Source organism: Mytilus galloprovincialis, chromosome 14, assembly GCF_965363235.1.
Source record: "Mytilus galloprovincialis chromosome 14, xbMytGall1.hap1.1, whole genome shotgun sequence".
NCBI lineage: Eukaryota > Metazoa > Mollusca > Bivalvia > Mytilida > Mytilidae > Mytilus > Mytilus galloprovincialis.
The window spans coordinates 2,892,988-2,920,308 of NC_134851.1; the positions used below are offsets into that span (position 1 = coordinate 2,892,988).

The window sequence follows — 27,321 nt, forward strand, 5'->3', positions numbered from 1 at the left end:
AAAAATCAGAATCTGTCTATAAATACTGTACAAGATCCATGATACTACTCTTATCACTCAATTTTTATCAGTATATTTAATTAAGAATGGGAAAGGGGAGTTAATCGCTACAGGTGCTCGGAGTGTTAATTGGTATATCAATACGCGACATTGATTGTCTGGAAAATATTTCTTTTATTCGGCACAATTAAAATAAGCTTGCAATGTTCTTTGAAATATAATTAATATATGAAATATGTTCATTCAGTGGTATTTAATCCGCATTTCTTAAAGTTGAAGCAGATTTTCATTCGTCAAAGTAAATATCATGTTGGACTTTTTTGGTGGATTGATATCCTGTATAACAGACAGTATGTTCCTCGGTCAATAACAAACAGAGAAAAATGTTAAAATTTCTAATTTTTATGATTTTAATCACGATTTTGCTTAATTTAATTGGAGTTTCAGATGGTAAGAAGAAAATACTCTCAGCATCAAGAAGAATTCAACAAACATATTTCATTTTTTATAGAATTTAAACATATTTACGATATCTCAACACCGATTCAAATTATACAAATCAGCTGCTCTAGATATATGTATCTGATCTTAAAGTATAAGATTTCATTTATAAATTCTAAAGTTGTTTAATCTCTGTGTATCTAGTTGTAGTTCCTCCTTACCAATTATTAATCACCTTTTGTATTACTGAAATGTTACCCTCTTCCCTCCTGATGCATGTATTGAAGAGGGTGGTAAAGGGGGGGTGCTTGCACGAAAAAAACGTGAAATAAGACATAATTTCACGTAGAACGTGAAATAATTTCTGTAATGAACGTTGCACGAAAAATAAATACTTTTATTTGAACCTTTTGTGACCTTCTTGTATATATTAACTCTTTGTTTTACTTGATATTCCCGATTTAGTATACACATTTATGATATAATTGGTTTACAGTTTTTAAAAAAGTATTTCTTGACGATCCCTGCCAAGTGTTTGAATTTTATTTGAAAAATACCGAGCACGCAAAATAAGACTTTGAAAATCACGATGCACGTAAAATTAAATAAGCAGAACACGTTGAACGAGGCACCCGTCTTGCACGACTGTACGTCAAATAAAAAAGTAAAAACACGTTGAACGTGAAATAAAAAACGGCGATCACGTTGCACGAAAATAACCTGAAAAATGTGAGAACTGGAAATGACTTAATTTCAATATGATAATATATATCACTCTTGTGGCAGTGTCAATATTACTATTAAACATGTTAAATAAATGAAATAACAAGATTTTCAGATGGGGTCTAAAAGTGTAAATGTAATGGTGTAAAAGTATGTCTTTGCTTGAAAATTAGTAAATTTGATTAATAAAATTGAGAATGGAAATGGGGAATGTGTCAAAGAGACAACAACTCAACCACAGAAAAAAACATCAGCAGAAGGTCACCAACAGGTCTTCAATGTAGCGAGAAATTCCTGCACCCGGCGGTGTCCTTCAGCTGGCCCCTAAACAAATATATACTAGTTCAGTGATAATGAACACCATATTAATTTCAAAATTGTACACAAGGAATTAAAATTAAAAATAATACTTGGGACAGGCGCAAAAATGTGGCGGGGTTAAACATGCTTATGAGATTTCAACCCTCCCCCTATACCTCTAGCCAATGTAGAAAAGTAAATGCATAACAATACGCACATTTTAAAAAATTCAGTTCAAGTGAAGTCCGAGTCTGATGTCAGAAGATGTAACCAAAGAAAATAAACAAAATGACAATAATACATAAATAACAACAGACTACTAGCAGTTAACTGACATGCCAGCTCCAGACTCCAATTAAACTGATTGAAAGAATATGATTTCATCATATGAATATCAGGTACAATCCTTCCTGTTAGGGGTTTAGTATCATACCATCATAACATACATGAGAAGAACATAACCCGTGTCATGCCAACAACTGGTTTTTGGTGGAAGAAGACCTCAAGTCTTCTGAAGGCCAATGGTGCCGACTTTAAAATCATTGAATTCTCCGTATGCCGCATTCGTTTCTGTGTATTACAATTTCATAACAACTTCTGATTCCTGACACCGATTTTTACACATGATTAAGCATCTGAATCATTTAATTTGTAAATTAGGATTGAAAAACAATCACTATCGTAAATATGTACCCTTTTATTTATGTAAATTTACGATTTCATCTCATCTACATGAACGTAATTTGTTTACTTGTAATCGGATGTTTTTACTGTAGATATTTGAAGTACGCATGCCAGTGTGAATTTGGTATCGGGACGACTCACCCTGTTTACATGTTCGCCCTTAAAGTTACGAATTTGCAGACAGGAAGATTTTGTTTTTAATAAATAGAAAGGATCTATTTCTTATTAAAATGTTGTCTTTATTCATTGTTTTCCTTTGTCATGTGAATTAGATGCCCTTCTACTTCAAATGGTTTGAATCTATTTATAAAATTGTTCAAGACTCAGTTGACAAGAGCAGTACGTTGCTGTTGGGAGAATTTTGATTAAACTCTAAATGCTCATAGAATAAGAAATATAATCTAAACAAAATGTACCTCCTTCTGAATAATTTATTGCAATATAAATATAAATCCCTTTTGACAATTTGACAAGAGAAATCTGACTTTTGTCAGAAATATTTGTTTCACATGTGCAAAGGTAATCACGTGTGGTGGCCATATTGGTTTGTTTACAAATATGTGAAGAAGCCTCTAGAACCATGACCTAAACATAAATAGTTTTCCGAAAACGTAAACTTTATGCAATACTATTTTATCAATCATGATTATTTTCATAAATTTAAATTTAATCATTAAAGAAATAAATTATAACAATTACGATTTTAGATTAGAGATTCTACACAGACATGCTTTGATCTATTTATAGCCAAATTAGTTTACCTGTGTGAAAATGTAAATAATGGTCTAAATGGATATTAATTTGTTTACTAAACAAGTCAAGACAAAAATGACAAACTATGGATGGAAGATAATAATTCACATAAATATTTCAGGACATTTGATTTATTTTAATAAATATAGGATTTAAAAACTGCAAGTGCAAACAAATTGGTGTTTCAAATTTTTATTAATTTATATTAATCTAAACATCTATACTTTTTGGTGATGATTCAAAATTTTATTTTTCAGTTATTTTGTAAAAAAGGGGGAGGGTTTTTTTTACATGTCGCGCCGTATCTCAAAAACAATTTATGATTATTGCTTAAAACTTTACACACTTCTTTGTTATATTAATCTAAAGATCTGTATACTTTTTGGTTTTGATTCAAAATTTTATTTTAGTGATATTTAGTTTTTTTGAAGAAAAAGAAGAGGGGGGGGGTTCATATTTCCCTCCGTATCTCAAAAAACAATAAATGGAACAAAGCAGCCTGGGTTAGTGGGGCTGCTTTTATGGTAATTCAAATTACCTTTTATTCACCTTCTTCCACCTCAGAGCTATCAGCTCTTTGATTGAATAAATGTGTTTAGTTCCGATGCAAAGACCCTATAAGTGAATCAATATTAACAGTGATTAACGCCAAAATATGCAATCTTTAATGACCTGACAACAGTATCATAACTATATCCCTTCTTAATAAGTCTATTTAAAGCTAGGTTTTGTTAGTTTCTGAGGTGAATACTGATATTTTTGTGCTTTATAAAGAATATTTACATAAAAAATTGGATGTGAAATACCTGAACGTATAAGAAGTCTGCATGTTGAGCTATATTTAGGAATGATGTGCTTATACCGATGATAAAATTTAGTAAATGTTTTGACTAGTTTCTGATATTGAAAACCCTGGTGTAATATTAATTTTTCAGTAATACATAAATTTCACATTAAAATCTAAAACATTGTTACATACACGAGCAAATCATACAAGATGAGATATATAAACACCGTAAGATCATGAAGATAGTGACAAGGGAACGTCACCATCTAAAAATGGATAATTTACAATAGGAAATGAAAAATCATCTCTTTTATCATAAATTTAGTATTAAGTCTTCTGTTAATGATATAGATATCAAGATCGAGGAAAGGACAGTGGTCATTGTTAGTATTAGCTTTATTTAAAGTAAGTTCAACATGATAAATTTCTTTAGTATACACACTGAAGTCGTCATTATTGAGAGCCAAAATATCATCCAAATATCTAAAAGTATTATTAAATTTGTGTATCAGATGTTGTTTCGATGGGTCTTTGCTGATTTTTGTTATAAATTGTAACTCATAGCAATACAAAAACAGATCCGCAATAAGTGGTGCACAGTTAGTCCCCATTGGAATTCTGATAACCTGACGATATACGGAATCTCCAAAGCGAACAAAAATGTTATCTAGTAAAAATTCAAGGGCAGATATAGAATCAAAGCATGTCCAATTGACATTGTTTTTTTGTTTAGAATGCTACTATAAAATGACCTAAAAGAGTTTGAACATATATATTCACATTCTGACTTTTTAAATGCCCATTTAATTAGGTGTGTGAATTTTTTTCTTAATGAGAATGTGAGGCAATGTGGTATATAGGGTAGAAAAATCAAAGCTTTGAACAGATTCAAAATCACCAATATAAGCATGCAATTTGTCAAGTACTTCCAACGAGTTTTTGACACTCCAAAAGTAATTAATTCCACTATTTTCGAAGGCTTATTTGAACAATTTATTATCAGGTTTTTGATTGTACCAAGTGTACTGGTAATTTAGTAGTGGAACAATGGCTTGAAGACGAAATAAATCTATATTTGTAAGGTGTTTTGTGTAGCTTTGGAAGCTAATACATAAGTTAGGACTTTCATTGTTTTTGGTTCTGCTTGTAAAGCGGTAGCTAAAAGTTTATGTTTGTTACAGATGTCGTTTTCTGAAAATGGAGTCAGTTGGAATGTTGGTGAATTGGTGATTTCTTTTTTCAGAACCTCAATGTAAAATTTACGTCAAACAATAATAATATTATTAGCAGCTTTATCGGCCGGGACAAAAACAAATTCCCTGGCTAGTTTTTTTAGTTTATGTTTGATACAAGAAATAGGTTTATTGTGATTATTCATTGTTAGTAGTAAAATGTTCTTTAAAATGTTGAATATGTATACATGTATCAACTATCTTCATTACTGAATTAAAAAAACAGTCCAAAGATTTTTTCTCAGCTTTTTCCTGTTTTATCCATTTCAAACAGTAAGTATGGAGTGAGTCATGGATGATATAACAACACTCATTTGGTCTGCCTTCTTTTAACATGTTTAACACATTATTCAAATGGAAGTTTAATAGTTAAGCCATTTATACAAGTGATACAAGAAATTCAGCGCCATCAGATGATCTGTCTGCTCATCTTGATCCGTCTTACAAGTGTATTACTAAAGTGTACCAACACATTCAATTTTACATTTAACCAGTTCAATTCTGCTGTTATAAAAAAAAAAAAAAAGGTCCTTTGCTCGTTTAGCTATCAAATTGCTTTCTTTAAGATTTTTTATGTATCTTCCTCCTTAGAGTTATCTGCACTTTAATATTATTTTAAAGTATATTTGGTCACATCACCATATCATGTATATTTAGCAAGTGACTTAATGAGAGTTAAGACAGTGCACCCTACAAATCCTAAATCTCCTGTATACTTGGTATATTCTGATCCTTATACAGTGGTGGAACCAAGGGGGGAGGGGGGGTACGTGGTTTGGACCCCCTTTTTTGGTTGATAAATGCATTTGAATGGGAACATGTAGTTGGAACCCCCATTTGTCCTGGGTTAGGACCCCCCACCCTTTTTCAGATGGCTGGACCCGCCCCTGTTATAAACTGTTATGAATTAAAATATTTGTTAATTTAAAATTTTTAAAAGCAGAGAATTACTAGATTTAGATTCTTTTGATTTATTTTCAGGTCTGAAATGTTATTGTGACATATGTCCGAATAGTACATGTATAGCTAATGCTAAATGTTTAACAGTTGTTGTCAAAGGAAAGACAGGTCTTGTCCATAGATACAGGTATGTGTATATATATATATATATTAATAAGATGAAATCATTGACATGATTGAGATGAAAAATGATACTGGCAACAGAAGAAATGTTTAGAGATAAACAAAAATGTAGGGTACCAAATCATGCAGATATAACTTTGATAAATATGTACGGTACCAGATCATGAAAAACTTGTATTGACAAATATTAGGGAACCAGTTCATTGCAAATAAAAAATTAACGAAAATGTAGGGTACCAGAATGAGTTCAAAAATACATTTTACTGGGTACACTGTACATGTATTTCAGGGCTCACACTACTTCAGAATTATAGGGAGAAGTGACTTCTCTTTTTGAAACTGATAGGGAGAAGTGGAGAGATTTGAAAGAGAAGTGCTCATTCGCGCGGTGCGCTACAATGTTTGGATTTTACAATAGTATAAAGGGCCATATGTAAATAATGTTCTTTTTATATTGTTCAATTCATATCTGAGTAAAAATAAATACAATTAAAGTAACATTTGAAATAAAAAGTTGTTTAAGTTTTACTAAGGTTCTTGTGCATGTTGTGAGAAACTACCAACTAAATATCTAGCACTAAAAAAAAACCCAATTATTTTAAAAAATGTAAAGAAATTATAATATATCAATTACAATTTAATTAAAAATTATCTTGTGTATGAAATTCAGTGTTTCTCATAAAAAAATATAAAAGTTATTAAGCTGGGCCATAATATATTGATATTAGTATGATAGTCTCAGAGTTAAGCAACTTTAATCAATAGTTTGAAACAATCCATAAAAAATATAGGGAATTATATACACCAAGTAATTAGATGAAACCAAAAGTCTCTTAATGTGTGTGGAATGCGTAATTTTTCCCTTTGGGATCAATATTCTTCTGTCAGCTGTTCCATCCGTGCGTCCGTAGTAATTATTGTAAAAGTACGGATTTCGGTCATAGCTGGTCCGGTTCAGATCCGTAGTTTAAAAATCGGTCAATGGCGGACGAATGCAAGAAAATTTACAAAAATAAACGATGTTTGACAACTTATTTGGAAAGGAAAATGACGTTTTTAATGCAATAAATGGATTAAACATTTACTGGAGGCAACTTTTATCACGTTTAAATGAAGTAACAAACTTATGTTGCCGCCGAAATTTAGGTTGATGTACGTTTTCGAGTAACAAGCACCGGAACTTGCGAAAATGCATGAAGTGATAAAAAGTTGTATTTTTATCAAATAACCTGCTACACACTGCGAAGACAATGCTTCAACCTCTTTTCTAAATATATTGTATCGTTTATGTCTGAATTTCTTTAATTATCAATAAAAAAATGATGTTTCATCAACTTGGTAAAAATTGAAAATGTCCGATGACGGAAGCGACTGAAAGCGAGTATCGTCAAGAACAGGGCGACTTGATTTCGCTTTTGGGGGTCGGGGAAAGCGAAGTGACGGTCTGGAAGGCGACTTCTTCGCCCAAGTCGCCTTGTAGCGTGAGCCCTGGTATTTTCATTGAAATCAATCTGTTTTTTAACATGTAGAATGAAGCCTGAAAAAACCTTCAAAGTCCCAATCATTAGATGACCAATGACAAGTATAAAGTGTTATGACATTTCAGATGCAACACAGAGGACAAATTTTTCCGTCCACCAGATTCGCCGAGTATTTGTAATCCTACTGATAAAACGAGTCTGAGTAATGCTCAATGTTGTTCCAACTCAGATTATTGTAATCGATATCTTACTCCTACATTAACTCATGTTGGGAGTACAAATATGACAGGTATTTATACCACCTATCACCATGGCAACACACCAAGAACCTTCAAGATTCCTTTAACCCATCAGAATATCCCAATTTCTTGCATAAACCATTTCACGCATTTTCGCAGATCATTTTCACTCAGCAAAATCTATATACAATTGCAAGCAAGCAGCATTCCCACTGGACAGAGACACCACTAAAAGAAAAGCTTAAACCACAAAGTGAAAGGCATTACTGCTTTCATGATACAAAATGTATGAAATAAGGATGATTTTGAAATAAATTTGAAAAATCAGAAAGTTTTTTTTTTTTCCTGGGAATCCAAATTGCGTTTTTGCCCTGTAGAATATTGAGCATGAAACGTGAAATGGCCTTAACAGGCCACCATAGATAACGCATATACATGTAAAATGTATTATTTAATATATGACTCATATTTCAGATATTTAGCATGTTTAGATGAAATAGTAATCAGGAGTCATTAACTCGAAATCATGAAATTCATCAGGCATGTGTCCATGTGTCAGTAGGCAGGAATTGAATTGAATGACTTTCTTTGAACTGATATAATTATGCATATTTGTTAAACTTAATTTATGACTAATATTTCAGATGTTTAGATAAAATAGAAGGACAGTTTTTGAATGGAGAGCATTTAACATGTAATACAGCTAAGAAACAAAAGACAGACAATTATAGACTGTGTTGTGATGATTCTGATTTTTGTAATCGGGCTCTGGAGCCGACTCTGGCGCCACCTACAACAACAACCCAGAGTCCAGGTTTGTTTTGACACTAAACAATGTTATGTTTTTTGACTTACATTTGAGTTATTCTGTTTTTGTTTTTATGTTTTTTGTATACATAGAATATTTGATACACTTTAGGTTTTGTTTAAGTTCGACCATAAAACATCTTAACAAAAATAACGAATTCCAAGGTAAATTCAAAATGGGAAAGTCGTAAAAACTGACAAAATCTAACGCTATCAACATGATCAATCAATATAAAAAGTGAAAAAACAACTGATGTATTCTTGACTGGGTACAGACATTTTCCAAAGGAAGTGGTTTGTAGTTCTGTTATATTGCCAAAATGTAGTTAATCACCCAAGCAGACATAAAAGGTTAGTATGCCAATAATTGGGACCAAGCACCTGTGGAAATGTAGTAAACACAAGAATTAACCATATTTAATAATTTCTACATAGATATGGTAATATAAATAGACTATTTGTCTTTTATCCCACATTAGCTGACATTGATAGCTATATATATATATATAGCAGAAAAATATTGCATCTTGGATAAGGTCTTTATTTCTGTATAGACTTTTTCCCTCTTCACAGTTGTTGTCCATTTGTTTGATGTGTTTTGTCATTTGATTTTGCCATGTAATTAGGGACTTTCCAATTGAATTTTCCTCGGAGCTCAGTATTTTTTGTGATTTTCTTTCTATTTTGTTTGTCCATAAAAGTATTATCCTCTTCATACACATTAATACTCCATTATTTTCTATTGTTTAATTTTGTGTAGGGGTTATTTTATGATTACTGGACAGCAGAAAATGAATGCATTCTCTTATCACTGAAGTGGGTCTCATTGGGGTCTAAGTGTGACGCGGACTTGCCAATATTTGTAAGTGTGACCCATGAAATTCAAATTATTGTGCCATGAAATCGGGAAATGGAATCTAGCAGGACAGGAAATTACAAAAAAAAATGAGATTTGCTTACGTACATAGTGTAAGCGGGATACAGCTATCTTACAAAAGAGTAAGCGGGGTCTGGGATCAGAACCCTCCAATGAGACCCCCACTGAACTAGTACATTTTTTTGTTTAGGGTCCAGCTGAAGCATGCCTACATGTACGAGTGTGGAATTTTCTCCCTGTGTTCGAAGATCCATTGGTGGCCTTTCTGCTGTTTTCTGCTCTTTGGTCGGGCTGTTTTCTCTTTGACACATTTCCATTCTTAATTTTTTATTTTATTTATGTTTCAACTTTTTATTAAATATACTTGTAGTTTGTTAGTGTTGTGAGTATTTCACTTTGTTTATGTTATAAAAATGAAAAACCAGTACATCGATACAAATATATACTTGTATACTAGTGTATATTTTGTAAATGATGCAAGCAAGGTAGTATTTCAATATTTTTGTCCAGTATTGCACTATACCCTCTTGGCTTACACATGCTTCAAACATGTTAATTGGCTAGCATCAACACTTCAAAATTCCCAAAATTGCACTTGCAAAAAGAATGTTTTGATAGATTTGTCAGATATTTTATATCTGTATATTACATGCATTAAATGTTGGGATATTTTTTTTAATTTTTGCTCTAATTAGAATAAAAATAACAAGTTATACTTATAATTTATATTTACTACCATGACAACATGTAATGTTTAAGAGCCAATTATCAACCAAAGCAGGGTTCTCGTTAAGGATTTTTGAAGGCGAGTCCAGGGACTCGTCATTTTTGGTCATGGTGAGTCCAACAGCAAGGAGAAGATATTTTTTGCAATATAATGTAATATTTAAGTCTCCATGGCCTAACAGAGCATTGAAATGACATTAAATTCAGGTTACTTTTAAACTTTTGCTATAAAATGATGATATTTGTATTTAACTGTGTTTATAGTTTATACAAAATATTTCTATCCTGATGCATCTGTGGACTCACTAGTTTTGAAAATGATGAGTCCAGACAGATTTTGATGAGTCCAGGACTCATGGACTCGCCTTAGTGAGAACCCTGAACCAAAGTGTAATTAAAGTGGATGTAAGTAATTAGTTGGAACCTTACACCCTTCAACAATGAATAAAAAGACATACAATAATATTATATAGACAGCTATAACATGTATAAAGGCCCGGACTTGAAAAATATGAAACAATTTTATTGAGAAAATGCAAGCTTTGAATATTATCACAATAAAAACAATTAGCAATAATTTAATTTTGGATGTAACACGTCTTCTGATTGGCTAACGTCGTTTTGTTTATCAGTCCATAGACATAATTTTGTCATGTGACTGTGACGTCATCAACATTTTTTCATGGTTTACTCCAGTTAAAATGGAATTTAGAATTATATTATAGAGCAATTATAGAGACAGAAGAAAATATTACAGTCATTCCTTAAATAAATTCTAAATTTACATACAAATGAAACAAACTTTAAAAGCACATCAAAGGCTAACCATGACTAGAGGTTCCTGACTTAGGTCGGTGCTTAAATGCAATGATGCTAATCATGTTTTTTTTTGTTTGTTTACAGATGAGGATTTAGACAAATTAGAGTTTGGGACAGCAGAGCTTGTTGTACTGATATCCGGTCCAGTAGTACTGGTCTCCCTACTCTTTATGATTGGATTCTTTGCTTACTACCAATACCAGCACAGAAGACCCTCAGGTTACATGCTGCCACCAGATACAAGTAATGCAGACGTTGCACCATTTGCCCAGCAAGGGACAGAGGGATTGAGAGAGATGATGATTGAATATTCGGGTTCTGGATCTGGTATGTATAAGGATCTTAGCTTTACTGTAAATTCAGAAGTTATTGCGTGCATTTATGATTGAGATTTTGTCAGTTTAGACTTAATTACAATTTTAATGTTTACGATTTTAAGATAAATACATATTTCAAACTGTGAGTTTAAATTATTGCGTTTACAACTCTGTTGCATTTTTTGCAAAAATAAAACCTGACAGTAATTTCTGAATTTACAGTATATATAGATTCTGATAATGCACAAATATATATCACTGTATTTAGCAGAGTTCTTACTAATAAAATTGAGAGTGGGAATTGGGAATATGTTAAGGATACAACAACCCGTCCAAAGAGCAGAAAATTGATAATGATTATGGCTAAAATTTCTAAAAATTATTTTATGACCATTCTCACAATGTTACATGATTACATCATTTATTAATGTAGGAAACAAGCTGTTATAAAATTACTTCAGTCTTTAAATTAATTCAACTTGTGGGTTTTAGTGAAAATTAAGTGTGATATACAAGGAACTATTTGCTTTCCTTCCCATGCCAAAACTGTTAGGATGCAACATCATAGACAATATCTTGACACCACCAATTGTTTTATGAAGTCAGAGGAGTGACATTATAGGTGTTTATTCAGGTATGATATTATCAGTTTTAAATTTCACTGGGAAATTACAATAATTCATTGCAACTTATGTAATAATTAATTTGATTTGATTGCAGGTTTACCTCTGCTGGTTCAGAGGACTATAGCCAGACAGATACACTTGTGTGAAATCATTGGAAAGGGGAGATATGGGGAAGTTTGGCGAGGAAAATGGAGGGCAGAAAACGTGGCTGTGAAAATATTTTCATCTCGAGAAGAAAGTTCCTGGTTCAGAGAGGCAGAGTTATATCAGACAGTCATGTTGAGGCATGAGAATATTTTAGGGTTCATAGCTGCAGATAATAAAGGTGAGAGGTCAAGGTTAAAAGTTCCTGGTTCACAGAGGCTGAGTTATATCAGATAGTCATGTTGAGGCATGAGAATATTTTAGGGTTCATAGCTGCTGATAATAAAGGTGAGAGGTCAAGGTTCAAAGCTCTTGATATCTAGTGCAACTGTATCATGGTAAAAGGTAAAAAAAACTTGTCATTCCTTTATTCCTTGAATTCTTCTAATGTTTTAAATAAGCATGATAAATATGAGGTGAAAGTTCCTGTTTTTAATAGTAAGATAGAACTGTTTTAGGCACTTTTTCTATTGCTAACCAACTATTTTTCATTTTACTGTTTGTATTTGTATCACAGTTGGTTGTACCATAAAATTTTAAAAGCTTTCATATTCCACCAGTTTGTTTTTAATGCTTTATATGTCAAAACTCAAAATAGTCTATAGTCTATTTAGAAAAGTTTTAAATCTTAACTAAAACCTAGGAACACTATCAAAAGCATCCATAACTGGTCTAACATTGTTTATCTTTGTGTATGTAATAAAAGAAGAGGTAAAAGATATTTTCAATGATGAGTTACAATTATATTATTTTATTGTAAATTTCTAATTTCAGACAATGGTACATGGACACAGTTATGGTTGATTACAGACTATCATGAGAATGGTTCCCTGTTTGACTATTTGAACAGGACCCAGATCAGTATCCCTCAGATGATTCAGTTAGCCTTGTCAGCAGCTAACGGTCTCTGTCATCTTCATATGGAGATTATCGGCACAGAAGGTATTAACATTTTAGATTAATGTGGATTCAGTTATGTTTTGTGGTTACTAAATGTTATCAGATTGAGGAAAACATTTTTTTGTGGATACTGTGGATTCATTTATTTTCGTGGGTACCAATTTTCATGGATTAAGGAAAACCTGCATGTTTGTGGATATTTAATTTCGTGGTTTTGCGGATGTCTGCATACAAGCCTATATAAAATATGTCATTCGTTGAACATTTAATTTCGTGGTACACTTGTACCCACGAAATCCACGAAAATTGGTATCCAACGAATAATAATGAATCCACAGTACTGTATAAGAATTTGTGGTTTTGCCACTCATAAAAGCTTTTATGCAAGAAACATTGGAATTGATGGATCATCTGTACCCATGAAACCCAAGGATCATCTGTACCCATGAAACCCAAGGATCATCTGTACCCATGAAACCAAAGAAATTGATGGATCATCTGTACCCATGAAACCCAAGGATCATCTGTACCCATGAAACCCAAGAAATTGATGGATCATCTGTACCCATGAAACCCAAGGATCATCTGTACCCATGAAACCCAAGGATCATCTGTACCCATGAAACCCAAGAAATTGATGGATCATCTGTACCCATGAAACCTAAGGATCATCTGTACCCATGAAACCCAAGGATCATCTGTACCCATGAAACCCAAGGATCATCTGTACCCATGAAACCCAAGGATCATCTGTACCCATGAAACCCAAGGATCATCTGTACCCATGAAACATAAGGATCATCTGTACCCATGAAACCCAAGGATCATCTGTACCCATGAAACCCAAGGATCATCTGTACCCATGAAACCCAAGGATCATCTGTACCCATGAAACCCAAGGATCATCTGTACCCATGAAACCCAAGAAATTGATGGATCATCTGTACCCATGAAACCCAAGGATCATCTGTACCCATGAAACCCAAGGATCATCTGTACCCATGAAACCCAAGGATCATCTGTACCCATGAAACCTAAGGATCATCTGTACCCATGAAACCTAAGGATCATCTGTACCCATGAAACCCAAGGATCATCTGTACCCATGAAACCCAAGGATCATCTGTACCCATGAAACCCAAGGATCATCTGTACCCATGAAACCCAAGAAATTGATGGATCATCTGTACCCATGAAACCCAAGGATCATCTGTACCCATGAAACCTAAGAAATTGATGGATCATCTGTACCCATGAAACCCAAGGATCATCTGTACCCATGAAACCCAAGGATCATCTGTACCCATGAAACCCAAGGATCATCTGTACCCATGAAACCCAAGGATCATCTGTACCCATGAAACCCAAGGATCATCTGTACCCATGAAACCCAAGGATCATCTGTACCCATGAAACCTAAGGATCATCTGTACCCATGAAACCCAAGGATCATCTGTACCCATGAAACCTAAGGATCATCTGTACCCATGAAACTTAAGGATCATCTGTACCCATGAAACCCAAGAAATTGGTATGCAACAAATAATAACGATTCCACAGTTATAATTTGTCTGTTATTTGTTTAATGTTCAGTGCCATACTCTGGTCAAGAATCGTTAATAATTAATAAAAAAAAAGTAGGCTCACTTGGACAAAGGACAGGAAATAAGGACCAACAAAGCAAATGAGAGTATGTTTGATGGGGCAGAAATTTAGTCTTGCAACTGAATATATAAACATGTATAGATAAATCCATTGATTGTTACTCATTTCATGTCCAATGCCCATTATTTAAATAAATATTAAATACAAAAATCTTTCTTTTTTCAGTTCATGCCGGCAAACCAGCCATTGCACACAGAGATTTGAAGAGTAAAAATATCTTGGTTAAAAATAATCTGACTTGTTGTATAGCAGATTTAGGTAGGTGTTTATATTCTAATAGTTTGTTCGATAAGGAAACCGTCTAAACTTGATCAGTCTTGGTAGTGACCTTAATGAAGGTATATTCAAAAGTGTGATGAGGTCAAACAATGAATATGATTCTATTTCATACAACCCTAAAATTACATAATTTATACATGTTATAGTAACACATGTTACCAACATTTTGGTTAAGCACCTTTAAAAGTCCATAACACTTGCTTCTATAGTCAATCTTAAGTATTTTTCAAACAAGAATGTGTCCATAGTACACGGATGCCCCACTCACACTATTATTTTCTATGTTCAGTGGACCATGAAATGGGGGTCAAAACTTTAATTTGGAATTAAAATTAGAAAGATCATATCATAGGGAACATGTGTACTAAGTTTCAAGTTGATGTAACTTTAACTTCATCAAAAACTACCTTGACCAAAAACTTTAACCTGAACTTCGCACTATCATTTTCTATGTTTAGTGGACCATGAAATTGGGGTTAAAACTATAATTTGACATTAAAATTAGAAAGACCATATCATGGGGAACATGTGTACTAAGTTTCAAGTTGATTGGACTTAAACTTCTTCAAAAACTACCTTGACCAAAAACTTTAACCTGAAGCGAACGGACGCACGGACGGACAAACGGGTGAACGGATGAACGGATGAACCGAGGCACAGACCAGACAACATGATGCCCTCTACTATCGTAGGTGGGACTTATAAAAAAGTCACCATCAAGTAAAACTGGCACTATGTTTTGTACTGGATTGAACATTTTAACTTGTGCTTCATTTATACCTAAGATATCATAAAAACTCATATCCAAAGAATGATAATGAATTCATTGCAAATTAAGATGCAACATTTATTAGGCCAACTAAAAATATATGTGTGGTTCCAGTAACACGACCGACCCTAGAACTTTTTTTTTTCATTTCTGAAAAGAAATTTTCAAACGATCAAATTTTGAGGATTGTGAATTAAAATAATTAAATTCATAGATTTCTGTCATCTGCATTTCCATCACAAGTATCTGTTATGGCTAAAATACAACAATTCATAACAGAATGCAACAAAATTAACTAAAAACTTATCATGACTGTTTATTTTACAACCAAACAACTGAAAAAAATGGCGGACTTCCGGTTGGGGCGTGTAATATACAGGAAACAATTTCGGTTAACACACAATTTTTTTTCAGGATTTTGACATTAAAAAAAAGTATTACCAACCTACCGACCTTATTTTTTAAAAGTATGCAACTGGAACCACACATATATTTTTATTGGGCCATAGTTGAAAATAATGTATAAATCAGCTGAATATCCTGAAATAATTACATTACATGAATGTTGTACAAGAATCTGTTAGTTTGATTGGCAAACAACAATCATGCGACATTCAAAAATTAACCTTTCAATGAAATTTACAATAAATATCACATGTATTTTCACACCAAAGACACAGCCACAGACAAATAAAAGAAACAGTTGATAAAACTTTTTTGACATGGTCTAAATAGTATAAAATTGTGATTGCAATTTTATGTGGATGTAAAAGTGTTGATTGTGTTTCGTTATGTTTTGAATGAAGTGCTTCCACTCTTAATACAAAATGTGCCTCAGTCAACTCTGTTCCACCTTAAAAAAAAATACAAAAAAGAAGTTTTACAACTTAAAAAACATTACAAAAAGAAGCATTTACTTCTTAAAAAAATTTTGCTTTAATTATCCATTGATTATTATTTCAGGGCTTGCTGTTCGTCATGATATTGCCACAGATTCAGTAGATATAATTCTCCATTGGTTATTATTTCAGGTCTTGCTGTTTGTCATGATATTGCCACAGAGTCAGTAGATATAATTCTCCATTGGTTATTATTTCAGGTCTTGCTGTTTGTCATGATATTGCCACAGATTCAGTAGATATAATTCTCCATTGGTTATTATTTCAGGTCTTGCTGTTTGTCATGATATTGCCACAGATTCAGTAGATATAATTCTCCATTGGTTATTATTTCAGGTCTTGCTGTTCGTCATGATATTGCCACAGATTCAGTAGATATAATTCTCCATTGGTTATTATTTCAGGTCTTGCTGTTCGTCATGATATTGCCACAGATTCAGTAGATATAATTCTCCATTGGTTATCATTTTAGGTCTTGCTGTTCGTCATGATATTGCCACAGATTCAGTAGATATAATTCTCCATTGGTTATTATTTCAGGTCTTGCTGTTCGTCATGATATTGCCACAGATTCAGTAGATATAATTCTCCACTGATTATAATTTCAGGTCTTGCTGTTCGTCATGATATTGCCACAGATTCAGTAGATATAGCTCCAAATGACAGAGTAGGAACTAAACGTTACATGGCTCCAGAAGTCTTAGATGCTACTCTCAACAGAACACACTTTGAGTCTTTCAAAAGAGCTGATGTATATGCCTTTGGTTTAGTATTATGGGAGATGGCAAGGCGATGTTCAATTGGAGGTAAGTGTGGGCAAGTCGGGGAAGAAATTACTATGATGGGGCTTGTATAATTCGCACCCCCTTCTCCCTACGAAATTTCAGGTACAAACTTTTTGTAACTGTTAGAAAAGGTCTAATGAAATACAGTAATTTCAAATCCTGCTTTATAGGAAAAACCTGTTTTTCATCATCAAACAGGAGCTGAAACTGCTTGTAAATAAACTCATCATAGATACAAGGATTGAAATTTTACTTTCTTTGTACTTTTTCAAAAAGAAATTTGTAATGAAGCCTTTAATTTTAAAATTTATCAGTATTAATTTGATATTGTATAAAAATAACTTATTAATATGGATTAGGTAAAATTATTAGTTTGAAAATTGGTAAGAGCGCCCTCTACAATATCAAGAACAAACATGGTAGATTGTAAACAAACCACCTCGCTCACGAAATTGAACTTTTTCTCTTATTTCTTGCTTATTGTACTTTATTGTCCGCACCCTGTAAGGAATGTCCAATTTTTGAGAATAAAACAGTGGACTATACAAGCCTTTGAATGAAAGGTAGAATTGCTTAGGCTGCCTAAATATAATGATTATGTGTGTAGAAATTCCTGAAAGGAACATACTTTATGTTTACTTAACATGATTAACATAACCAAGGGGTTTAATTTAAGTGTAGGCAAGTCTGTCAAGAAAACTATTTATACTTGCTTTTGTGGCTTTAATTTAATCAATATGTGTACATTATTACTTTACATTCACTTTTAAAACATTACCAAGGGTCTCAATTTGTAGAATTCTATGTTGACAGGAATCGTAGAAGACTACCAGTTACCATATTATGACATGGTTCCATCAGATCCTTCCTTAGAAGAAATGAGAAAGATTGTCTGTGATGAAAAATATAGACCCGCCATACCCAACAGATGGCAAACAGTAGAGGTACAATAAACAACATTTGTTATAACCGATTTGATTCTATTATCACACACTTTTAAGACTAATTACTTCCCTTTGTCAATTAGCCATTTCAGAATCTAATGCATTCTGTAATATTTTCAAAAGCATACACCAAAACGTTGTGAGTAGTTTGAAACATTCTTAACAATGGAAATTCAACTGATGACATAATTTTATTTCCATTTTGGTATACATACAATAGAATTAACTTTTAGATTCGGAAAAGGCTGATTGTAAACTGGTTCTATGCTGGATAGAATTTGCATAAATTACTAATTTAATTCTGTTATTACATACTTTTAACAAAATTTACTTCCCTTTGTTAAAGGTAGACTGGTTCTGTACACAACATAATTAGTTCTTACCAATTAGATTCTGTTATGACATTTTTAAGCAAAAATTGCTTCCCTTTGGTCAATTTGTAGCCTGGTTCTTAAAAGAGAGACGAAAGATACCAGAGGGACAGTCAAACTCATAAATCGAAAATAAACTGACAACGCCATGGCCACAAAATGAAAAAGACAAACAGACAAACAATAGTACACATGACACAACATAGAAAACTAAAGAATAAGCAACACGAAACTAAACACGCAAAACATGAAGCCTCAGACAATTGAGTTGCCCATACATTCTTTGTTAAAGTAATGACATACAAACAAAATTAAACCGCCCCAAACAAAATGATGACAAGAGAAGAGGTTACTTGGTTGTAAGACTTGCGTCTTATGTTTAGACTAAACAAAATGATATTTGCCCCACATGAAGATCAAACTTTTCTCAGGAAAATATTAACATGTCAGAAAATCCATCAGTGCTTTCGTCTGTAACACCTTAATACACATTCATTGGATTCATCTATCCCAAAGAAAAGAAAGTAAACACCAAAAATTTTACCTTTGAACTGAAAGACAATTAACAACTATTAGTTCAAATATTCAAGTGAAGGGAATTTAAAATAATTTATGCTAGCTCAATAAAAAATTAGGGGCATTAAAAGATTTGAAAAACTTAAATATTAAACAAATAATGTACATATAAGTCTGCTTTTTCTTTATTTCCTTCTTGTTGATTGTTAATGAAAATTGATATTCCTCCAAAGGGAGACAACAAACAAAAAGATCTCTAATTATAGGGTCAATTGCTTGAATTGACAAACAGCCTATTAACAGCTCTCATTTGGAGTCATGCCACATCTTCTTATATCCATAAACAAACATCAACAAAATTGCATTTAACCAACTGACTTTGATTTCTCTAAAAAGAATGTCAATGTTTAATAATTAAGATGTGGTATGATTGTCAATGAGACAATTATCCACAAAAGACCAGATGTCAGCATTTATAGGTCACAGTTCAGCCTTCAACAATGATAAAAACATATACCACCTAAATAGCTATCAAAGGCTTTGAAAACCTATTCCATTGCAACAACGTTTAACAATTTTAACAATTATAAAAACCTTGCAAAATTTTCTGAATTTACATAAATTACATTAAATGTTTTGATTGTAGTCATTGAGATTAATGGGGAGATTAATGAAGGAATGTTGGTATCATAATGCTGCAGCCAGATTGACAACTTTACGGATCAAGAAATCGTTAGCTGCAATGACATCAATGGAGGACACAAAAGTGTATATAAGGACAGCATGAAAACTTTAATCAAGGGAGACAACTACTTTGAGGTGTAATGCCTTTCAGCTTTCAGAAGTGATATTGATGTAGAACAGATTATGTCACAAATTAAGTTTTATTGTTTGTAAGCAATCACCATTAGGCTTTTACATGACTACATTTCACCAAATTGTTATAGTATGAGTCTGTCATTGTGATGCTGTTTACACTTGTGTCAGTACTGTTACAAGTAGTGTAAAAGCTGTTAATAGTAGTCACATTGCTGTTACAAGTAGTGTAAAAGCTGTTAATAGTAGTCACATTGCTGTTACAAGTAGTGTAAAAGCTGTTAATAGTAGTCACATTGCTGTTACAATTAATAATAGTGCTGTTGACAGTAGTGTCAGAGCTGTTAACATTAGATTTATTACTGTTTACATAGTGAGATTGCTCTTAACATTATTAACTGTACTGTTAACAGTAGTGTCAGTGCTATTGACAGTAGTGTTTGTGCTGTTAACAGTAGTGACATTGCTATTGTCTAGTGTTATGTCAGTGCTGTTGACAGTAGATTCATTGCTGTTATAAGTAGTGTCATATCTGTTAACAGCAGTGATATTGCTGTTGAAAATATTGTCATATCTTAACAGTAATGTTATTGCATCTAATTGCTATTAAGGAAATGGGTCCTTATGAAACACAGAGCTTTTATTCAGCTACATGTAGTTCAAAATTTTAGATTTTGTAAAGATAATTCATGGATAAAACAATCAGCTTGTCAGTTCTTTAATGGCATTCATCAAACTGCAATAAAATTTAAAGTGACGAAATTAAGCAAAAATACTGAAGTCATTTCGAAAAATTGTTTCATAAATTGAGAAAAATGACAAGCGCTCGCACTGAATCAAATTATTGACTACTATTTCTGAAGTTTGCCAAAGATATGTCTATTCTTTTGTATCAACATCCTGGTCTTTATACTGATCATGTGATCTGTTATTGCGCCAGTGAAGAAATTGATACATAAAATATTGATTTATCTCTGAAAATTCAATCCAGGTCATAAATCAATTTTCTTTTAAAAAACGAATCATTCTGTGATTGTTTACATTTGTATTATGCTGCCACTAGGTGTCACCACTACTCCACATATTAGGCTATTTATTTGTTATATTTTTATCATTCACTGTACATTATTTTATTAATTAAGAACTTGAACATGTTGAATATAGGTATTGTAAAGACAAATAAACAAAAACTTAAGTATCACTGTAAAATATGAAATTATTGCATGAATTCACTAATGCTATTGTTTTTTAAATTGTCAAAAATGTCATTTTAATTTTTTCAACTTAATCTGTAAGGGTATTATTGAGCAACTCATCAAGTCGCATTGTCCAAAGAAAATACAAATCTCACAATAATTTCTAAATTTATAATAAACCCAACACTGAAAGATAATCACAAGGGTGACTGGGTGCATTCATTTCATTCCTCTAATTATTTTGGTCGTTTGCTCTCTTTTTTAGCTCACCTGGCCTAAAAGGCCATGTGAGCTTTTCTCATCACTTGGCGTCCGTCGTCGTCGTCGTTAACAATTTTTCAAACATCTTCTCCTCTGAAACTACTGAATGGATTTGAATGAAACTTAAAATGATTGTTCCTTAGATTATCCTGCACAAAGTGTGTGCTTCGATTTTTGATCCGTCAAAAAACATGGCCGCCGTTACTTAAAATAGAACATAGGGGTCAAATGCAGTTTTTGGCTTATATCTCAAAAACGGAAGCATTTAGAGCAAATCTGACATGGGGTAAAAATGTTCATTAGGTCAAGATCTATCAGCCCAGAAATTTTCAGATGAATCAAACAAACCATTGTTGGGTTGCTGCCACTTAATTGGTAATTTTAAGGAAATTTTGCAGTTTTTGGTCATTATCTTGAATATTATTATAGATGAAGATAAACTGTAAACAGCAAAAATGATCAGCAAAGTAAGATCTACAAATAGGTTAATATGACCAAAATTGTCAATTGACCCCTTAAGGGGTAAATGTCCTTTAATGACAATTTTTCACAATTTGTTCATCATATTTGCTAACTTTAAAAAATCTTCTCCTCTGAAACTACTGAATGGATTTGGATGAAACATAGTTCCTTAGATTATCCTGCACAAAGTGTGTGCTTCGATTTTTGATCCGTCAAAAAACATGGCCGCCCTTACTTTAAATAGAACATAGGGGTCAAATGCAGTTTTTGGCTTATATCTCAAAAACGAAAGCATTTAGAGCAAATCTGACATGGGGTAAAAATGTTCATTAGGTCAAGATCTATCAACCCTGAAATTTTCAGACGAATCAAACAAACCATTGTTGGGTTGCTGCCACTTAATTGGTAATTTTAAGGAAATTTTGCAGTTTTTGGTCATTATCTATAATATCATTATAGATAAAGATAAACTGTAAACAGCAAAAATGATCAGCAAAGTAAGATCTACAAATAGGTTAATATGACCAAAATTGTCAATTGACCCCTTAAGGGATAAATGTCCTTTAATGACAATTTTTCACAATTTGTTCATCATATTTGCTAACTTTAAAAAATCTTCTCCTCTGAAACTACTGAATGGATTTGGATGAAACTTAGCATGATAGTTCCTTAGATTACCCTGCACAAAGTGTGTGCTTCGATTTTTGATCCGTCAAAAAACATGGCCGCCCTTACTTTAAATAGAACATAGGGGTCAAATGCAGTTTTTGGCTTATATCTCAAAAACGAAAGCATTTAGAGCAAATCTGACATGGGGTAAAAATGTTCATTAGGTCAAGATCTATCAGCCCTGAAATTTTCAGACGAATCAAACAAACCATTGTTGGGTTGCTGCCACTTAATTGGTAATTTTAAGGAAATTTTGCAGTTTTTGGTCATTATCTTGAATATCATTATAGATAAAGATAAACTGTAAACAGCAAAAATGATCAGCAAAGTAAGATCTACAAATAAGTTAAGTATGACCAAAATTGTCAATTGACCCCTTAAGGGGTTATTGTCCTTTAATGACAATTTTTTCACAATTTGTTCATCATATTTGCTAACTTTAAAAAATCTTCTCCTCTAAAACTACTCAACCAAATTCAACCAAACTTCAACTGAATGATCAGTAGGGTGTATAAAATAAAGTTTGTGTTTTATTTTCTATTTTGGTCTATTTTTTTAATACTTTATGCATTAGGTCAACTATATTTGGTGTATGAAAATATTTTATAATCTATATGTCGGTTACGCAGGTTTTATTTGAACTTGACCTCATTTTCACAGTCCATTGCTAAGTTTTAAGTGTTTGTGTTTTGGTCTCATTTTCTTTATTTATAAACAGTAAGTCATATATATTTGTAATATTGAAGAATTGTTAGCTGTACATGTTTGCCTGGCATGGTTCAATATGTTCAATAAGGCATTGTTTACCAGGTGAGCGATTCAGGCTCTTGAGAGCCTCTTGTTTATTTTTCTGGTCCATTCATTCTCTCATGTATATTTTAACACCTCATTATTATTTATTCTTTACATTTTTTTTGTTTAGTCTATATAAACCCAATCCTGACCCTCATTGGTCACATTCATGGAAATAAACAAATCTTATGGCATTTTTTCTTTAATTATTGATTTTAGTAGCAGAGTTGTTTGTCTGATTTACTGTTAAGTTAGAATTTCTAGTTACCCATTATTACAATGTATTATAAACTGACAGGCCTTTAGAATGGGGCAGTTCTGGGTCAAATGATGTAACTTATTAAATGTGTGTATTTAGAAAAAGATTTAACATATCATGACATTTAAATTTGCATATTTTACAGCTCTTTATTTTTGTTAACGGGGAATGTAAAATTAACTTAGGGAGAAAACATAAGAAATTAATGTGGCATTGATTTAACCGATGTTTTGATTATATTGGAAATGATACGTTTAAATCTGATTTTATGCATTATGTCAAATGTTGTTGTTCTTATTATTGGGTTGCCGTCTCTAGAGCTTTAACCTTTCATCTCTTTTTATTTACTTTTTTACTTTTTAAAAAGACAAAATTTAATTATATAATTAAAATATAGGTTAGATCATAATTAGGCAGGGTAATGATCTACAAATTGTACTGTAAAGGCACAATCTGAATAGGTATTGATTTTGAGTTCAGTATTTATGGGGATTCGTTATTGATTTATGGGATATTTATTATTGTGGATTTCTTAGGTATAGTTTTACCCAAATTCAATTGTTCATCAAAATACAAATGAGCTGCGTCGGATAGAAATCGACATTATGCAAAACATCATCAATACCTCAACCTATTTCTGATTTGAGAAAAAAAAAATCAATGAAAAGACTGGGATTGTTTGCAAGTTAAATTGTTAATCAAATGGTACACAACGGACTTCATCTTTTAATTCATTGTAATTTGTATTTAAGGTGGTACCCAACACTTTCACTAAAATTAATTTGGCTCATTTAATTTTCATAAAATTTTGTCAAAGTATTTACTTTGACCCTTCAACAAAAATATAAAAATTTTAAAAATTTTGAACCAACCGTTTTGTCAGAAAAATTACACTGGTTATATGTCAGTTTGACAAACACCACTTTTGATCATTGAGAAGCTTAATATTCCTTTTATAACACAACGTAATTAAAACGTTTAGCTGACTTTACAGAGTTATCTCCCTGTAGTGTTAGGTACCACCTTAAAGTTCCAAAATAAATCACAGTCTTATACTGGAACATGTTTACGTGCACTTGCATAATATATCCGACGCAGCTCAAATTTTCTATTGGCTTGTATGCAGACTTGGGCAAAACTACAAAATCAAATATCAACAAATACACAATTGTTCAATGAAAATTGGTATCCACATTAGTTGGGTTTATGACTGTAAAAACTGATATACTTATTTACTTAGTTGAGCCGTCTGATGAATATTTACTAGGGAGATTAAGAAAAGCACATGTACTGTGTGTTTATGTAAATATTGCTTTTAAATGTGTGCAATAACTTTGTAAATAAATTTTAATTCAATTAACCTAATTTAGGTTCACATTATTTGTCAGGTTGCAGTACATATTAATTTTTCTATTGTGTTTGAGATGAAACGAGAGAAATAAGTCTATTGTATGAATTCCATGGCAATTTGACATTTTTTGTGTATATATAATATGTGTCTCATAATGAAATCGTTTTTTTCCTGCTAATTTTCATGAGTGAAAAATATGTGTATAATGGGCTTGTACTATCAAGGTCAAAATATTTGGTTTATTAATTTGCTCTTCACAATTAACATTGCAGAAACAAAAACAGTTCATAGTCAAAACAATGGTGATTGTTTAACGGCTTTACGCAACATTCGTTATATTTAGAACAAAATGGGATGTAGAATAATTCAAACCACAAAACATCATGCTACAATCTGTCAAAACAAATTCAATAACTTGACACATTCATTTTAGATATTTAGATATTTACATATTTAGGATAAAAATATGTCCTGCATTTACTTCCTTTTTGACTGAGTTATGTCCCTTTTGTTCAGAAATTGTAAATGTATGTTTAGTTTCATGTTCTAACAGTGTTTTATACATGTATTAACCCATTTCATTATTAATAAATATGTAAATTAGTCACAAATTTAATGTAGTATTAATGTGTTATCTTTATATTCATTTTAATCCTAGCTTTAAAAGTTGGGATCGGTCTGTTAATTTTTGCATGAGCCATCTAATGGCAGTGTGTATGTGTACAGTGAATGTTTGGGACGGAGAGAGAAAGAAAGAATAGTAGAGGGAGTAAGGCATTAAACATGCAGAAAAGTTTGGGTATTATTTGGTTGTCGTTTTTATCCTTTCTTCCCTTTTCTTCATTTTCTAAGTTAAAATCTAGATAACTTTTTTCTACCAAATCTTGTAAGCTTTTGATTTTTTGTACAGTATTCACAGTCTGCACCAAAAACTTTTTCAACTACTAGTCCGAAGACCAATATTCTGACATTTTTCTTTTTGGGCCAAACAAAATTTGGCAAAATCTTACAAGTCCGAATGAAATTTTACTAGTCTGGGGCATCGGACTAGTGGCTAACCGTGCAGACTGCAGTAAATGTGGATGTTTGTGACGGGAAAAGAATAGTAGGGGGAGTAAGGCATTAAACATATGCAGATAAGGTTGGGTATTAAATTGTTATTTTATTCCGTGTGTTTCATTCTGTAAGTGAGAATCTAGATATCTTTTTACCCTGTCTCTTGATTTTTTTTGTACAGTTGTAATGATCATACATGTATATATACATTATCCTATTTTTCCGCCATTACTGGACATCATAAAGGTTCCCTTAAATTTAGATGTCACAATAGAAAATGTCAGACACCAAAAAGAAAAGGCACTGTTTTCCAGTCAAGAGTCGGATCCCCAAATTTTGATTATGTCAAATAGCAATGTTAAAATTACCTTATTTTCAAATAATGACGATAATGACATATTGACTTTTGTGATATATGAAATTACCAAAATAGTATTTAAATAAAAGGTTCTGTTCACATAGAAAGACATGGTAAAATAATTAGTAGGTACTTTATATTTGCATATTAAAAGTATATTGCAGATCGTTTACAAATAATTACAAATATGCATGTTTTCACACAAATATGTAAGTCTCTACAAAAAATGTGTTTTCCTTTGGTCCAGAATTGTAACATTTCTCCATGATTCACATACTTTGCTAAAAAAAAAATTTTATACAATACTGTGCTTATAATACTATTGAAATAAAAAAAAAATATCTGAGGTTCTTTTTATAAAAAAAAAGCTCATTTTGAGTAAAAATTAGGTATGTTATTATCAGGTTTTTTAAATGTGATCATTTGGAGTAAAGATTACTGTAAATTTAGAAATTATTTGCGAACTTTTTATTATTGCGAAAAATGTGACTGAGTTGTAAACGCAATAATTTAAATTCGCATTTTGAAATATTTTATATGAATTACACAGGATTCTTCTCAAAATCGTAAAAAAAAAAATCGCATTTAAGTTTAAAATGACAAAATCGAAATAATAAATGCAAGCAATAATTTCTGAATTTACAGTACTTATGAATTATTTGTTGTAATTTTTTTTTTAGAATTTTTAGTCTTGGTCTTTCACAGTGGAGACTTTCATATGAATGATGTTTTTTGAATAACGATATTTGTTATTTTTGTTTTTAGTTATGAATGTGTACATATATGTGCTTGCACTAAGTCTTGAGATAAGCTTAATATATTAAATGTGTGTATATTGTGAAAGAAATATTAAAATGGAAACCACATTGGTGTTTTATTTAATAGTCCTCTACGAACTTTATGTGCACTCTGTCTGTCTGTCTTTCAGTCCAGC

The 27,321-nt window shown here is 32.1% G+C and overlaps 1 protein-coding gene across 1 annotated transcript; it reads left to right on the forward strand.

Moving 5' to 3' along the window:
* Positions 1 to 341: 341 nt before the first annotated feature.
* LOC143058557 (TGF-beta receptor type-1-like) lies at positions 342 to 27,253 on the forward strand. The gene is made up of 10 exons (XM_076232051.1): positions 342 to 450; positions 5,902 to 6,007; positions 8,368 to 8,537; positions 11,037 to 11,279; positions 11,990 to 12,220; positions 12,814 to 12,981; positions 14,770 to 14,862; positions 17,160 to 17,357; positions 18,150 to 18,280; positions 19,814 to 27,253. Exons 1-10 carry the CDS (start codon positions 384 to 386, stop codon positions 19,952 to 19,954), a joined length of 1,548 nt encoding a protein of 515 aa, XP_076088166.1. The 5' UTR covers positions 342 to 383; the 3' UTR covers positions 19,955 to 27,253.
* Positions 27,254 to 27,321: the final 68 nt, after the last annotated feature.

Bases quoted from the DNA above. Each gene is read 5' to 3' on its own strand.
- LOC143058557 (XM_076232051.1), top strand. From the start codon at position 384: ATGTTAAAATTTCTAATTTTTATGATTTTAATCACGATTTTGCTTAAT. The intron at 11,280-11,989 runs GTATGTATAAGG...ATTTGATTGCAG, and splicing joins ATATTCGGGTTCTGGATCTG to GTTTACCTCTGCTGGTTCAG. The intron at 18,281-19,813 runs GTACAATAAACA...TTTTGATTGTAG, and splicing joins ACAGATGGCAAACAGTAGAG to TCATTGAGATTAATGGGGAG.